The sequence below is a fragment of the Mercenaria mercenaria genome, chromosome 12 (assembly GCF_021730395.1).
Source record: "Mercenaria mercenaria strain notata chromosome 12, MADL_Memer_1, whole genome shotgun sequence".
NCBI lineage: Eukaryota > Metazoa > Mollusca > Bivalvia > Venerida > Veneridae > Mercenaria > Mercenaria mercenaria.
The window spans coordinates 25,108,845-25,125,605 of record NC_069372.1 but is presented as its reverse complement, the minus strand read 5'-3'; the positions used below and the strand labels follow the sequence as shown (position 1 = coordinate 25,125,605).

General features: G+C 34.4%; 1 protein-coding gene across 1 annotated transcript; it reads right to left on the bottom strand.

Moving 5' to 3' along the window:
• Positions 1-5,479: 5,479 nt before the first annotated feature.
• On the bottom strand, positions 5,480-9,561 carry LOC123534941 (uncharacterized). Its single transcript, XM_045317432.2, has 2 exons — positions 9,118-9,561; positions 5,480-8,711 (listed from the first exon to the last, which is right to left on the bottom strand). Exons 1-2 carry the CDS (start codon positions 9,437-9,439, stop codon positions 8,416-8,418), a joined length of 618 nt encoding a protein of 205 aa, XP_045173367.2. The 5' UTR covers positions 9,440-9,561; the 3' UTR covers positions 5,480-8,415.
• Positions 9,562-16,761: the final 7,200 nt, after the last annotated feature.

Sequence of the window (16,761 nt, the reverse complement as noted above, 5' to 3'; positions counted from 1 at the left end):
GTCATCATAAAAATAATGTGTTAGTACATTTGGCTACCAATTTCGATTCCTAAAGAATACCTCACATTTTCAGGAATGCCTTCTCAGAATTGAATTATGTTTGTTCTTGAACAATGGTTAATATTAAGTACCTTCATTGCAATTTTATATCTCCACGTTTCTTCCACGCCATATAGCCTAACAATGCAACATAGGCTCGGTCACATTTTAACCCGACAAGAGTAACCTATATGTAAAGCAGCAGTAAAGAGATGATAATTTTTCTTCTCACGTATTTTTAAAAATGTATTACATATAACTTTAATATTACATAATACTACAGATAATCAACTGATTTAAATTAATCAAAATTGATGTACGTACATATAACACAAATGATTTATATTTATTTGCATACATTTTATTTAATAGTGAGACTGAATGATATATCAACTAATGTATCTTAAAATTTATTAGGAAATTAGCTAAAACTTGACAAAGGTTCACAAGCAACAAAGTATAATACAAAAAGTGCCTTATAATCAATCACATTTAATGATCGTCATAATCAAAGCATTTAATATAAGATACGTACAATACAAAAAGTGAAACATTAGAAAAATGAATATTTGATAAAATGTATATCAGTCTGATTTCAAACGCATGACGTATACATTATGACTGAAACCTCCAGCTGGCCTTTTGTCATTTTGGTTTTCTAAATACACAAGGTATGGAGACATTCATTTTTACATGACTCAGTTAATGTATATGGAGTGACTTTGTATAAATTGATTATATATTGTTTTCATGTTAAATTTCGAATTCGAAACAAAGTAACTGACACATGTGGTAAACGAATGGCGACTCACTGATAAGTACTAGAATCATAATGAAAAATGGGTTTACTTCACTGGGAATGTACGCTCGCTCTTTCTTTATTCGCTGCATTGTATGCTGTGTGTGTTTTTTTTTTGTTGGATTTAACGTCGCATCAACACAATTATAGGTCATATGGCGACTTTCCAGCTTTGATGATGGAGGAAGACACCAGGTGCCCATCCGTGCATTATTTCATCACGGGCGGGCACCTGGGTAGAACCACCGACCTTCCGTAAGCCAGCTGGATGGCTTCCTCACATGAATAATTGAACGTCCCGAGTAAGGCTCGAACCCACATCGGTGAGGGGCAAGTGATTCAACGTCAGCGACCTTAACTACTCGGCCAAGGAGGCCCCTCTATGTTGTGATACAACGCTATATGCATTTCAGAATGAAGATAACTTTGAAAAATTCAAATCATTACATTCAGTCACTGTCAAAATATTATAAAAAGACTTCCTTCAAAACAGCTTACTGTAAAGGTTATTGTTAGTTTTTTGTAACTATGGCAACAAAAGGGGTGACACAAGGTGATATTTTGGCGACATTTATATTTGATATGAGCGCAACTCAAACAGGGCTGATGACATGTGATTCATGTCTTCAACAGTTTTACCAGTGTAATTGCCAAAACGGCTCACAATTTGATAGCAACAATTAATTTTGTTGCCACCATTATTTCTGTTTTTGCCTAATTAAATCATTTGTTAGTTGAGTGATATGCACGACTAAATATGAAAACACTGACTTATGATTACAGTGCGGGGATTTTTACGTCTTAGCTACGAATATTGTTCTCACGTGTGGACAACTGTCTAGGAATATCTATAAATAAAGTTACAGAATCTATTTAAGAAACAAATTTAAATCAATTAAGACGAATAATTGTTAATTATATTATAGACTATTGATGACAAAGTTGGCGACAATAAAGCTGGCTTATATCATACGCACGGAGCCAAATATCTGTCGGACTGAAAAGAAAAGATGTAACTGATCATCCTTATTGCGGATTCAGATGGGAACTTCGTCAGCTTTTCAACAACAAAAAAAGCAGTGAAAAGACAACAAACTGTTAGTAGGTTTTAAAAGCCGATTTCTGGAAAAATAACTGACAACTTACATTTTGCTCAAAAGGGACTAATCTCTAAAGAAAGGTTTTACTGTAAATTATTCAACACTAAGGTTGCTGACGTTTTTTATTATGTGCAAAAAATGAACATTTATTTTCCATTTTCGACAATGTAAGGTGGCTTTCGCGATTACATACAACTGTTTACACATAAAACATGGTGTTATTTCGTATTTAGGTGATAAGTACATTTTAAGTAATTACACAATTTAGGGACAAAAACATTTTGTTTTTCTGAAATGAGCCGCGCCATGAGAAAACCAACATAGTGGGTTTGCGACCAGCATGGATCCAGACCAGGCTGCGCATCCGCGCAGTCTGGTCAGGATCCATGCTGTTCGCTGACAGTTTCCCTAATTGCAATAGACTTTGAAAGCGAACAGCATGGATCCTGACCAGACTGCGCGGATGGTCTGGATCCATGCTGGTCGCAAACCCACTGTGTTGGTTTTCTCATGGCACGGCTCAAATGTCCTTCTTAGCTGTAATTGCAAAGTCCGGTATACATCTTGTTGTAATTAATGCTGTATTTATCGGCGTGTCTACACATTTCTTGATAATGAATGTACTTTAAAACACAAAATGAACAATAATCTAATACATTTAAGACAGTGTGGTTTTCTTTTCATTACGAGGGGCGATCGGAAAATATTCGGACTTTTTCATGCTCCTGTCTTTACACGTGCAGCTACATACACATATTATACATGGACAAAAACTACATTTTATTGCCTATGAATCGGTTAGTTTATTTTTAATAAGTGTGCATACATGAAGTTTTGAGCATTTAAACAAGGTAGGTGTTACGGCTATCATGGACTCTAAGCCGGAGGAACAGAGATTTGTAATGAAATTCCTTTTAGAGGGTGAAAAACCTTGCCAGATATTTCAAAGGTTGAAGATATGTTTTTCTAAAGCTTGCATATCCCGTTCAACCTTTTATAGCTGGGTTTCACAGTTTAAGGAGGGCAGGACAAGCGTGAGGGACAAGCACTTGCTAGGGAGGTCCGCTGAGGCTATCTAAATGTTGAGGTTTTTGTCAACAAAGATCGCCGAGTGACATTTCAGGAGGTAGCCACTCAGTTAAGGATCGGTAAAGTGTCGGTACATCCGATTTTACAACCAAAAATAGGTATGAGCAACGGAAGTGCTAGGTGGATGCCGAAACAGCTGACAGGTGGCCAGAATTCATCCAGGCTGACCATAGCAAAAGAACATTTTGGACGTTTTAACCGTTTTGAACTGTATTGTTACTGGCGATGAAATGTGGGAATAATTATTTATTACAGTATTGATTACTTTATAAAGCGAGGGCATCTATATTTGCTTTACATGTCTGTACCATATATAATTGCGCTGCTATTAATGAGGTTTATCAAGTATGTTCAGTATTAACAAATGTTAGGCCTTCTAGTCAAAGAGACACAATGCAGCATTAATACATATTTAAAATTTCAAAAAGACACATGAGCCGTGCCATGAGAAAACCAACATAGTGGGTTTGCGACCAGCATAGATCCAGACCAGCCTGCGCATCCGCGCAGTCTGGTCAGGATCCATGCTGTTCGCTAACAGTTTCTCTAATTGCAATAGGCTTTGAAAGCGAACAACATGGAGCCTGACCAGACTGCGCGGATGCGCAGGTTGGTCTGGATCCAAGCTGGTCGCAAACCCACTATGTTGGTTTTCTCATGGCACGGCTCATATTTATATAATACCTATTTATTCAACAAATGCGAATATGATATTTTTGCATGCTATGGATAAGAGTAAATTAGATTTAAAAAGGGAACATTTTATGAAATGAACGTTACAACACCCGAAAGGGCTTTAATATATTCGAAGAAATATTAATTTGTTTTTAAACATTCAAAGCTAAGGCTTCGCTACAGCTATTTTGCATTGAGCGTGCAGACAAAAACAAACTACATACAATGTGAAAACATGGACACCTTTTTAATTTCCATTGGAAAGAGCAACATTACAAGAATCAAGCCTTCAAAAAACAAAATTCTACAGATATCTTTGATAGAGGCTGAGAATTAGTAAAGTAGAAAATAGTCAATAAAGGATAAAGCTTGATCAACGTTGATTGAATGAACGGGGAAATATTTTAGAGCCGTCATACGGGACAAACAACTATCGGAAGCATATGAGCATGACCAACGATAACAAAACAAAAAGACAACATAGATAAAACAAGCATGGACACTTTTTTAATTTCCATTGGAAAGAGCAACATTACAAGAATCCAGTCAAAACAAAAAAGACAACATGGATAAAACAAGCACATGAAGGGACACAATGGGGAACCGCCTTGGAATTGTCAGTTGCAAAAGCACAAATGGCAAGTTTAAACCGGTTAAAGCTTCACTCTATATCCCCAGCATGTTCTAAAGTAAGAGAACAGTTTAAATAAATTTAGTCTTGCCAGAGGAAACCCTCACACATGTAATGTAACAAATGACACGATATGCAAACCATACACATTTTCATATGATAATATGTAATCCCAGAACAGCAGTACTGAATGGAAAGGCTATCGAACTTTGATAAAGGCTAAAGATACCACTTAAAACATGCTGAAATGAAAACTGCAGGTGAAAGATAATCTGCAGCATTTGAAAAAATGAATTTATCATTCTAAGGCAAATACTGACACGGCTCCATTATTAAGCGTGGGTCGTCAGCTAGATGGCTTGACCCTGACTGTCAATTTACACATATAAAAAAGTACATATTTGAGTATGGTTGCTAGCAACGGGTGTGGCGACTACTAGCAACCCAAATGGCTATTTGACAAATTAGACTGTTTGACATTATTGATATAGTCTGACGCTATTTGCTAAGAAGGTACACATTTTGGCACATTCCAGACTGTCAACAGAGCAATGCTGTTATCTTCCCTCCAATAACAGAGCCTATTTTAAAGGAATAGGCATCATTATGTTGAAGGATGTACAATTATTCGTGAAACAGACTTTATGGTTCTGCATTACAATATTTTAGGTGGATATGCTGATCACAGAATCCAGTTAAACTATAAATATTAATCTCAAGGAAAAGAAAGATCTATTCACGACCCTGCAAGGTAAGGTGGCAATATCACACTCGCGATGAACGGATATTAACATGATATTGATTCATTGTGAGTTAGCGACACCTGTTCTTAATTTTCCGATGTTTCTTTCGACGTGTGGGAAGTAATAGTCATGAAATGATGTTACCGAAACTGGAATTGCAATGTAATGATTACTTTACGAATTCTTCTTCACATCCTAGAACTTTACAGACGACTTGACTATGTAAATATTGAAAATAAAAGTTACCTGATTGACATCTGAAATGCATATAGTGATCAACGGCTGCATATATATATGTCCTCTTTTCAAATACATTTTCCTTTAAACATATTCTTGTTCAATAGGAAAATTTAAGTAATGGTATAGTCTCAAAAAAAACAAAAAAAAAACGAAGAACCCCATACATATTTTCTTTATTTTATTCTGTCTGTCTGAAATACAGTCTGTACTATACTAATGAATAACAAATGCTGTATTCAACTCCCATTGCATATGGACAAATATTCAACGGTGCTTGTTTTAGTCATCAAAACTTTCACCGTTTCAAACGAATTTCAACCTCATTTTGTCTGATATAACAGTTGATGGTATGTGTATATAATAAAAGGGTTATTAAAGCTATACCTTGATCTGCAATGATGGACTCGGGACACGGGATCCTGACCTGACAAAAACCGTTCAAGCTAAATAGAATATTGCAGACCATGGAACTTTTATTTTAACCTTTAGCCCGCTAACTTTTAAAAAATGGACTGGTACATCATTCAATTTGGGCAATACCATTTATTATTTGAATGGGTGTTCACCGAATATTTACTGACTGAATAGCGAACAGTGCAGACCATGATCAGACTGCACGGATGTGCAAGCTGATCTTGGTCTGCACTGGTCGCAAAGGCAGAATCACTTGCTGCCGGCAGGCTTAGGGTTAATCTCCAATGCTTTTGTAGAAGGCGTAGCAAAAAGACAAAAGACTCTGCTCAGCAAACTTTGCGTGAATACTGAAAATATGGTGTTACAATAATACTATAAGTCATCTGACTGCTTTAAAATTGGATTAAAACGTATTGAATTATACACTCGAGCTCTAAATATTTCCTCTGTCCTATCTTGGTTTCGCTTAATTACATTTCTGTTGCAGAATAAATTAAGGCAACGAATAAAATCTAAGTGCAGTACGATTTTGCTGACGCATCTACATAATTAGAGGAGATTATGTTCAGAAAACACCAGTTTTTACACCAGCCCGTATGAATAAATTAAGTCTTCATTTAGCATGGCGTAACGGAGGAATTTATTTAAGTCTCGTCAGTAAAAACGAACACATCGAATACTCATGCAAATTGGCAACATAGCATGAAACGGAAGGTTCCAGAATTCATACGAACATACATTTTACAATTTTATGCTTCAAAGGTAAACATGGCAAAATATATAGCAAAGAAAGAGCAGACGGACAGCCTAACAGTAGTTTGTAAGTTACAGATCTGAACCTGAAGCTATTTCTAAGTGTTATGGTCGTTAATAGTATCTGGTTAACTAACTTAGAAGTAGTATAATCTAACTTTTGAAAGATTTTTGTGTTTGAAGACTTATCTATTCGCGTCGTCAAATCGAAGGACTATGGTGTTTGGAGACATACCTATTCGAGTTCGGTGTTTGGCGACTTATCGTTGAACCAAAGAACTTTGATGTTTAGAGATTTATCATTAAATGTTCTTGTGTTCGACATTTTTAGACTTCTGACATTAAATATAAGAAACCCTTGTATACCCATTAGCCCATGCCGCCATTACTTATCAGGTACCCCGATGTCAGATGACGCGTGTTGTCTTAATGACAACCAACAATTCGTACATTGCTTGTACTTGTATATTGTTATGTAAAGTTAGATCAAAATTAAATACCTGATATTTGGTATTTGTCCCTTGTAGTATAGTTCTCGATTCAAAATAAGTAATTTCACAGAAAAACATAACGTAACGCTACAAATGATTAAACTAAACCGGAACTTTGCGTAAACTAAAATGATGTCAAAGCAATAACATTCCGGTTTAGTTTAATGCGCGAATCGTTAATTGCCATTAACAACACGACAGTCACCTGGCATGGTGAGCCAGATGAGTATTGCCGGCACGGGTAATTATTCCTGAAACACCAGTCTGCTGGGCAAGAACAGCGAAGCAAAAACTAACATAGTCAAATGGCCGTACAAAACAATACTTAACACTTTATCTTCATTGGGGAATATTTATATATTTCATTTTACAATATCACACTTAAGAAAAAACATGCAGGTTAAAACAATTTATAACGAAAGTATACACAGCAGAATTCTTTTAAAAGAAAGCACCAATAAATCAAATGTCGTACCACAAACAAATGGCCTGAAATTAATTGAACTGTAATGTCGGAAATTGTTGCATATTTTTGCTGAATATATCAAATTTAATTAACTCTTACATACGGTGTACATTTTAGTGTATTTTGAATATAACTTTGTAATTATATGTATTTCTATTTCAATTGTTTGGACTCTACTCAAAGATGAATATTTTAGAAAAATATACGATAAGAAGAAGATTTGTATAGTTCTTTAACTCTTTCTTCAAAATAGTGTGTCATGAAATGCATGTTGTACATGTAAGTAAGAGTTTGGACAGAAGAACACTTTTATACTATAGTTTTTACAAATGTCCTGTTTGTACGTTCCACTTAAAAGTTCATCTGTACAACACTCCATACTTTCTACAAGTAGGCTTCTTTATATTTGAACATTTTGTTTTTAATATCTGGGGTTTTCTCTAAACATTTTCTCATTCTGTAAACATATTGTTGAAACAGAGTGTATAGTCATGCAATGCAGGGTATCAACATCATGAACGTCGAGGTACTATTTTTTATCAGAATCACATGAGATGCATGCGTAGGTGTGTAATAAACATTAATGTCCCATTTCATGTTTTTGTATAAATTATCAAAACTAATATGGATAATTTGAGTACACCCGCTTCCAGTTTGAAATCAAAACATTTCTTTTCTCCAAATATGACATATTGAACATTGCTAATATTGAGTCATGCAAAACGAAGTAACTCCTTTCATCCAAATAAAAAGCACTTGTATATTTGACCATTTTCCTTCTACAATCATATTTACGAACGGGTCAAGCTTAAACATGAGATTTTCTTAATCATATCTGGCATTCATTCTCAGAACTTTTTAGTTTAGGCTAAAAACAGTTGTCCATTACATGTAAATAGCACAACATAGCCCAATTTCTTTAAATAATAAGCTAATTGTTTTGAAAACCGGATGTAAAACACCCGATGACTGACTTCACTCAAGTTCTGTTGTTTCGTCTTTTTCTGCATTCAAATGTTCTGATGCCGACTGACCAGGCGAACTTTTGTCAGTACCTCGATTGTAGACTATGAGAGCAATCAGGATAACTATGGCAACAACCACTGACAAGATTATCGTCCCTGCTATCCAGATAAAGAGCGATCTCGATTTTTCCTCCTCTTGTAGTTTTGTCGTTTTAGCTTTGTGATGATGATGCCGATGGTGGTGATGATCGTGATCAGTACTTGAGATGTTACACCAAGGAAGATTGTCATATCCACGTTTACAACCTACAAAATACAAAAAAAACCTGCTGAATTTGCCCACGGGAAATTATGTAATTAATATTTTATGTTTATTTCTAAATCTAAGATTACGAAGATGAACTTTGTGTATTTACTTCTCATGAAAACTCATTTTGGTCCTGATTCATTCTTATTCATATTTAATACAGGTACTAATAAGTCTATAGCTTAAACACTTTACAATTTTACTTTTCGGTATCTTGCGTTGTTTGTAAGCATTTTGAACAATTTCTATCCAGAAAAATGTTTTTGAAGTAATTTATATTAAGCAAAAAAACTACTAAGGTTATTTACAAATGTTATTTTTATTTTACATTAACTCAACCAAATAATTGCAAAGCCAGTCGATATGCGACTACAAATATGTAATTGTACGGAACTTCATCCCTACCTTCTATACATTTTCCATTTTTCTTTATACAAGAACCATTTTTACATCCTTCACATGCTTTTAAGCACTGAGGTCCAAAATACCCGCTTTTACAATCAGTACAGATATCATTGTCACACGTTGAACAATTTCCAGAACAACCTTTTATGCAATGACCTTTGTCGTCAGTGATAAAACCGTCCTCGCATCCTTGTAAACATTTTCCATCTTCCACACATTCATTGTTCCGACAGTGTGAATTTACACATGTTAATTCCGTAGAAAACGTAACGAACAGAAGTAACGACAGTACAGTATAAATGATATATACATGCATTTCCATTGTTGCTTTATTCTATTATAGCAGACAATCTTATTTCTTTTTCCAGTCAAAAGTATGTTTTCAGAAATAAAGCTTGCTCAAAACATAAACATACAAACAAATGTTAGCAACAATAACAACCTTGATCTAGGTAGTCATAAATCTGGGTCACACTAGTAAACTAGATCACAGAGGTTCTGTGTACCTACAGACAGTATTCACAGGTTTATCATACTTGTTATACTCAACAGTATTTAAATTGCATTGTATTATCAAAACATATCTTTAGATCGATAGATCTGAATCTATTTGCTAAAGTCAACAATGTCTTTATATCTTAAATAGTACAAATTAAATCATTGTGACACAGCTCATATTCAAGATCTTGATATACAGTCGAGTTAATGGACTGTTAGAAGTTTTCACTCCTATGTATCTGAATCTGTTTACAAAAGTCAATTATGTAATTGTATCTTAAATGTTACAATTAAACATTGGTTTGATCACAGATCGCATTCAACAAAGCTGTAAGAACTTTCTATACGTTGAGTTAGTCGACTGTGTTACCCCTATGCACCTCATACTTGCTACTATTACCTGAGAAATGATGCTGTCACCCATAATATGACAACACTAATTATTCAATGTATAACGAATGATACAAATACCACTAATAGAAGGTAACCTTTTACCGTTTTTTTTGTCCTTAGTAATGGTAAATAGTTCTGTAGTTTGTATGAAAGAGTGGTAGAAATTATTTTTTTATATTTTAGTCCTAGGAGATATATATATATATATATATAACAAACAATGCTTCAGTGCGAGCATGATCTCATTTCAGTTAGGTCAGATAATATACCTTTGTATGATGATTATAATGGTATGAGAGACTTTAAAGTTCTTTGTAATATTATATAACACACAGAATGCATTTCTAATTCAGTTTCTTTTATGCTTTTTCTTTTCTTTCTTTCTTTTTTCTTCTTTAAACTTACTAAGCTAAAATTCTATTATAGTGAAAAGGTTTCCTACCACCTTCATGTTATCAGTTTGTATTTTGAAATCATAAGCATCTGCCTAACCAATCTAACAGAACAGTAGGAAAAACAAAAATTGTTAGATTTCAGAAAGAAAAAAAGACAACAATACTTAAACATAATGCAATAATGGTACACATTCATATAATATCATATTTTGTCTTCAACTCCAGCACACCAAACTAATGGGGGAGCGGTCCTATTGGATTTTCAGAAATCCCATGGGAAAATATTACCATCAACAATAAAATGCCATAGGTCATATTTTTCAGCTCACATGGTGAGATATTTGTGTATGATGGTCCGTCATCCGGCATCAACATTTTCACTTAAACATTCTCCATGGAAGTTGATAAAAATTGACCTGGATGTTCTTTGAATAGTCCACTGCCAAATTTATTTAGAAAAGTTCACTTCATGCAGAATTCTGGGTGTCAGTGCAACCAAACTGAAACCCTTCAAACATCTTATTCGAAAGGTCAAGAGTTTACATATTTGGTATGTAGCATTGTCTATTAGTCTAGTTCGTTAAATCATGCTCCTTGGGTCACATTTAATTCCGCCCAGAAGTTTACTTGTTTTACATAGACTTATATAGAAAGGTCTAAAGCGTAGGTATTTAGTTTGTAGCATTGTGCATTGGTCTGTTACCAAGCTGGTTCAAATCATGCCTCCTTGGATCAAAATTGGCCCCATCCTGGGATTCACTTTTCTATCATAGTCTAATATGGGGAAAACTGCATTTCACTGAGCTTTAATGTTTAGCAAGAAGCATGGTGTTGTAGTATTTACCAATTTTGTTCAAATTAAGCATGACCACTCTACGAGGTCTACTGGTTTTACATAGGAGAAAGTTGAAAAAATCTAGTCTTAAACTTCAAACCTTTGAGCGTAAATATGTGTCTAGTAGCAAAGTGTTGTAATTTTTTACCATTTTGTTTTCAAGTCATGTCTCTAGGGTTATAACTGACCCGCCCAAGGGACATTTCCCTTGTATGATGGAAGTTTTTAAAACAATCTTCTTGTCAGAAGCTGCAACACCCATAACTTACGATATTTGGTGTGCGATATCGTCTAGTGGTCTTCTACCGAGTTCGTTTAGATCTAGCCCCAGGAGTCAAATTGGCCATGGCCACGGGGGAGGGGTGTGGGGCGGACGTTTTTACACAGAGTATTATTGGAAAAACTGTAAAAGTCTTCCCGTCTTTGGCACATATCATTGCTTAAAAGACATAATTATATCAAGAGGTCATGTATCCATATGAATTAGGTGAAAAATATCGGACTGTCTTTGTTCTGTGTTTCAATCGAAACACTGAAGTTGAAACTTTTAACTGGAAAACAGGACAATGAGTGATAATCAGTTATCAACATAGGGTCTTAGATACTGCACATTAGTCAAAGTCATTACTCTTTAAACATAATGGAAACATACTCTTTAGCGTTAGTTAAGAAATTGTGATATCACAAATGTATGTCAGTACAGATTATTATTTAGTATTACTCACAACAGCAGTAGTGCAAAGTTTAGTTTATGACATATAGTTCCATCATAATGATATTAGTATGTGATACAAAACATCATGACAACAGCTACTTAGACTTTAAATAATACCAACATTACCAACAACCATTCCCGCGGCGTCAGTGTGAGTATTAAAATTAATGAATAATTTGGCTATTTAACGAACAAATGCAACATGACATTTATGAAAAATGCTCAATGACGGAAGCAAAAAAGAAAGTACTTTAAAGTGCGTTTTGCTGACCCTTCCTGTCACTAGTCAGGCTTTTACCCCTAATGCCTGATTTAGCTAATGCAAAACCAAAAATCCAGTGCTTATAGGAACTGCTAGATAAATACTTAGTATTAAGATGATGGAACCCGAACCGTAATCTTATAGACGTGTACATCTTTGACGATCTTTTGATTTTGTGACAAAATCAAAGTGTGTCTACTGTCATTTTGCCTGTTTTCATATGATTAAAAAAGGACGTCATAAAAGTTTATAGTATCGTATATTGGTCGTAAAATGTTATATTCTGCCTGGTACTTTTGGAATTATTGAGTCATTCGATATATGTTTTTTTTGTGGATGTAGAATTCCGCTAACGTCTGCCATACGCACGGGGATGGAGGGGAGGTAATAGGAGGCATGAGGATGTTACATATTCTTAATATCACATTCATTACCTTTAGTGTGACAGTTTTAAAGATTTGCATAATGTGTGTCAATATCCATGAAATCCTTTTACTATCAGAAGAAACCTCTGCGGAAAGATGTGCTCAAGACTATATGTGATATAGTGTATAGGAAAAAAAAAGCACTTTAATTCATCAATACTCCGAATATGTTGATGAAAAAGTGATACACAGTTGTCAGCTTCTTTAGGACCAGGATAAGGCTCAATATTAGTAGCTACTTTGTTTCTGTAGCATTACACATCCACGTATTTTTTCACCATATTTCCTTACACATTAAAGTTGTTGTAATTAAAGCAGATAACAGCACTATTTAGGTATTTCGTAAAATCTGAAGTGCATATCATCATAGCACCATAATAGCATTATGGAAGGTGGAAGAATGAAAATGGCCAAGATCAAGATTGATATTTTGAAGCACTTTCTAAAACTTAATTGTTTTTTTATTGCTCATTAAGTATCTTGAATCAATAGACGTTTTCAAACCTCTTCATTGTAACAATTTTTCTTAAAACATTTCATGAAACTTCTCTTTTGGGACCATCTTTTTATGTCTAAAACATTTTTACATGCCATGTTTTCTTTGATATTTATTTTGGACATCCACTGGGAATTTAATGTTTTCCTAGTTTTTTTGTTGTTGTTGTTTTTTGCTACGTAAAAATTATGCTCTCACCTACCCGAAGAAAAAAAATTAAGTTAACCAACTTATTGGGAGAAATCCAATATTTAAAAAAATCCCACTGCTCTGCATTTATCCCATTGGACTTTTGACAAAATTCAACTGGCATTTTCTCCCATTCTTTTCATTTCTTAAGTACAAGTCTCAATTTCGTAATTTAAATGTAAATGAATAATAATGCACATAGTACTCCAAAACACATTAAAGTTAGCAGATGGTGTGTATACATGCATTATTTCTTTGTATCAATGTTCGTTATTTCATATGGATATGGTAACAGGAAATATTCGCTAGAAAAGGTATATACCAATAATGACAATGTATCAGTCAGGTCATTTCTGTTAAATATAATCTTCAATTGGAATTGGACTTTTTAGCGGGGATTCATTCGCTTACACGTTTTGTTTTTAACTTACATCATAAAATTTTATTTGAAAGTATTTTTCAAAGTAGACTTATCTAGATTAAGCAAACTTCGTCATGGATGACCAACAAGGAGGCAGTGGAATGGACTCGAAAACCTATAACATAATATTGTTTATGCTAGACAACTTAATTTCAGTTAGTATGTTCATGTTTTAGGTTGATGTTTATTTTATCTGCTGTAGTGCGAAATGAATTAAAATCTAAAATCTAAGAAGTCTACATTTATTATACGATTCTGTTATAAGATTAGCTTTGAAAAACGACATTTTTCCTTTAAACTTATGTTTTCAAACAAATCCATAACATTCCGACACCATTGTAATTGATAAAATGATTTGAAAAGGATCAATTGTTTTCGTTATTAATTTTGTCGCGGGTTATAATCATCAGTTGAATTATTTAGATTGTATGGAAGTTTTCAAAATACTAAACTTTTGCCGAACTATATATGTACCATGTACAAGCAAACAGAATTGACTAACGACACCTAATAAACACCAATAAAAATTTCCATATATCTAAAACGCAATCCGAACTGTTCAAATACTCTGGTAATGTTACCTGGAGACAGAGTCGTTTAGTTCGCTACAATGTTTTAAACAGAAGTGCTGCAACTGAATGAATGCGTCATGAAGTGTTTGTAGAGTTTGTAACGCAATATGGAATATTTTCTTTTCTTTTACATATTACACTTTTCTGTTGCATATACTCTGTTGTCTTTTCTCTTATTCGTACTATATTTGTATATGTTTTCATTTTAAGAGGGCCTTATGGAAGATTAGTGTCAGGTGATGAGTCACTCTCTGCAAATAAAGAAGTCAATTATATGTGTACTTCCTTACTTACTGTAAATTAAACCGTAAGTTTTGTCATGAGAATCATCCAAAACTGCTCACAATAGGTATAGATTAAGGAGCAAGGCCACCGAGACTGAGTGTTTAAGGTCGCTGACTTTGAATCACTTGTCCCTTAGAGCCTCACTCGGGGCGTTGAATTCTTCATCTAAGGAAGCCACCCAGCTGGCTTACAGAAGGTCGATAATAAACGGAGGGACACTTGGGGGTATTCGGGCCTTCCTCTACCACCAAAGCAGGAAAGTCGCCATATGACTTATAATGATGTCGGTGCATGTTAAACAACAAATGCAACAGCAAAAATAGATTAAGGTGAACTCAATAAACATTAAATGATTTAATTTACGCCTTACTTGTTACAGCTCTAAAACCTGTCGTGATTACTTTGCCGTACCAGCTTTGAACAATTCAGTTCTATACAGGGAGCATCGATTACGTATCGTATATCCTGATTACCGTACTGATAAGGAAATAACTGTTTGAATATTGTTAATGCTTATCAACAACACAAATTATTTCGTTCAATAATTTACCACCATTGATTCTAGTTTTTCACACAACCACAATGGTGGATCGCTCCTGTCGCGATAACTTTAAATACAACTCAATTATAAAAAGTGTCGTAAATAAAGTTCCCCTCGTTCTAGATTGATTTTGCTTTCAGAGCGCGTGTTTATTTTTGTCACAGGAGGTATCGGGATTTTTTAGTCTGGTTTAGAAAATTTTCGCTTTTCCACATGAACGGTGTTGAAAAGCCTTATCAGCAAATTCCTGGAACTTGACACCATTGTTAGCTACTGTCGCTAATTATTATGAGGTAATTTGTTGCATTTGATTTCAAACGGAATAAGAGATTATGTCTGGCTATTTAAATATTTCATAATATGTATTATGGATACCAGACACAAATGTCAACAGAAGTTCAGGACCATATTATCCGTTTTGAAATGCTTAACTTTTGTCATAAAAATTATATAGAAAATCTTTTGTGTTTTTCACCTTTTATTAATACATATGGGAATATACTGTTAGCAACATTATGAAGACATATATACGTATATACAATGTTAAAAACATACAAGCAATTAATTGCTTCGCTGGTCTTTAAGCAAAAACTATTTTACTGTTTATAGAAAAATATATAATAGAGAAACTGAACAGAATATAATCATTTACTACTCCCTGTATCAGTTATGACGGTTAACTGTTTTGCAAGTGGCTTTGAATAAAGAAGAAAAGCCGAAACAAAAGTTAATTTTATCCGAAAGTCATCGTTCTGCCATTCACAACACTGATTTCTTTTCCAAATCGGACCAAAATTGAAAAAGACAAGGCAGAAATTCAAGAAAAACACCTAGTCCTAGAGACAGTCATATGAATAGTCATGACGTCATTTACACACTGCACTGTTGAATTATTCTTTTAACAAATGCTTTTATTCGTAGAATTTTTTATATACATGTATAGTTTCTTGAAATCAAGGTGTAAAGCATGATAGTATTTTCGTTTTTCTGTAAATGAGCCGTGCCATGTGAAAACCAACATAGTGGCTTTGCGACCAGCATGGATCCAGACCAGCCTGCGCATCCGCGCAGTCTGGTCAGGATCCATGCTGTTCGCTAACAGTTTCTCCAATTCCAATAGGCTTTAAAAGCGAACAGCATGGAGCATGACCAGACTGCGCGGATGCGCAGGCTGGTCTGGATCCATGCTGGTCGCACACCCACTATGTTGGTTTTCCCATGGCACGGCTCAAATACTGTTTAAATGAATACCTTATTTACAAATTAAACTCACCATATTGTTTTGCGTTGCCACGGAAACTAAATTGCTCTAATTTGTATATAAAAAGTGTTAATATGCCATAGCTGTCTTTATAAGTCGATTTAATATTTGAAAATACTTTGCAAACGAGATAAACATGGGAAAAGCATTGCTCTTCTTTTTAAGCAAAAAGCTGTCCAATACTTTCCTTCTTGAGGTAAAAATATCAATACTTATTAATTCTTATCAATCTGTTTAAGTCAATAATCAAACTTATTATCTTGTTAACTACAAAACATATACTGCCATATTATGCAACCTTTATTTCATGTAATTTCAATTCCTTTCCTTCAATTGTAAATAAAGTAATATCAGTT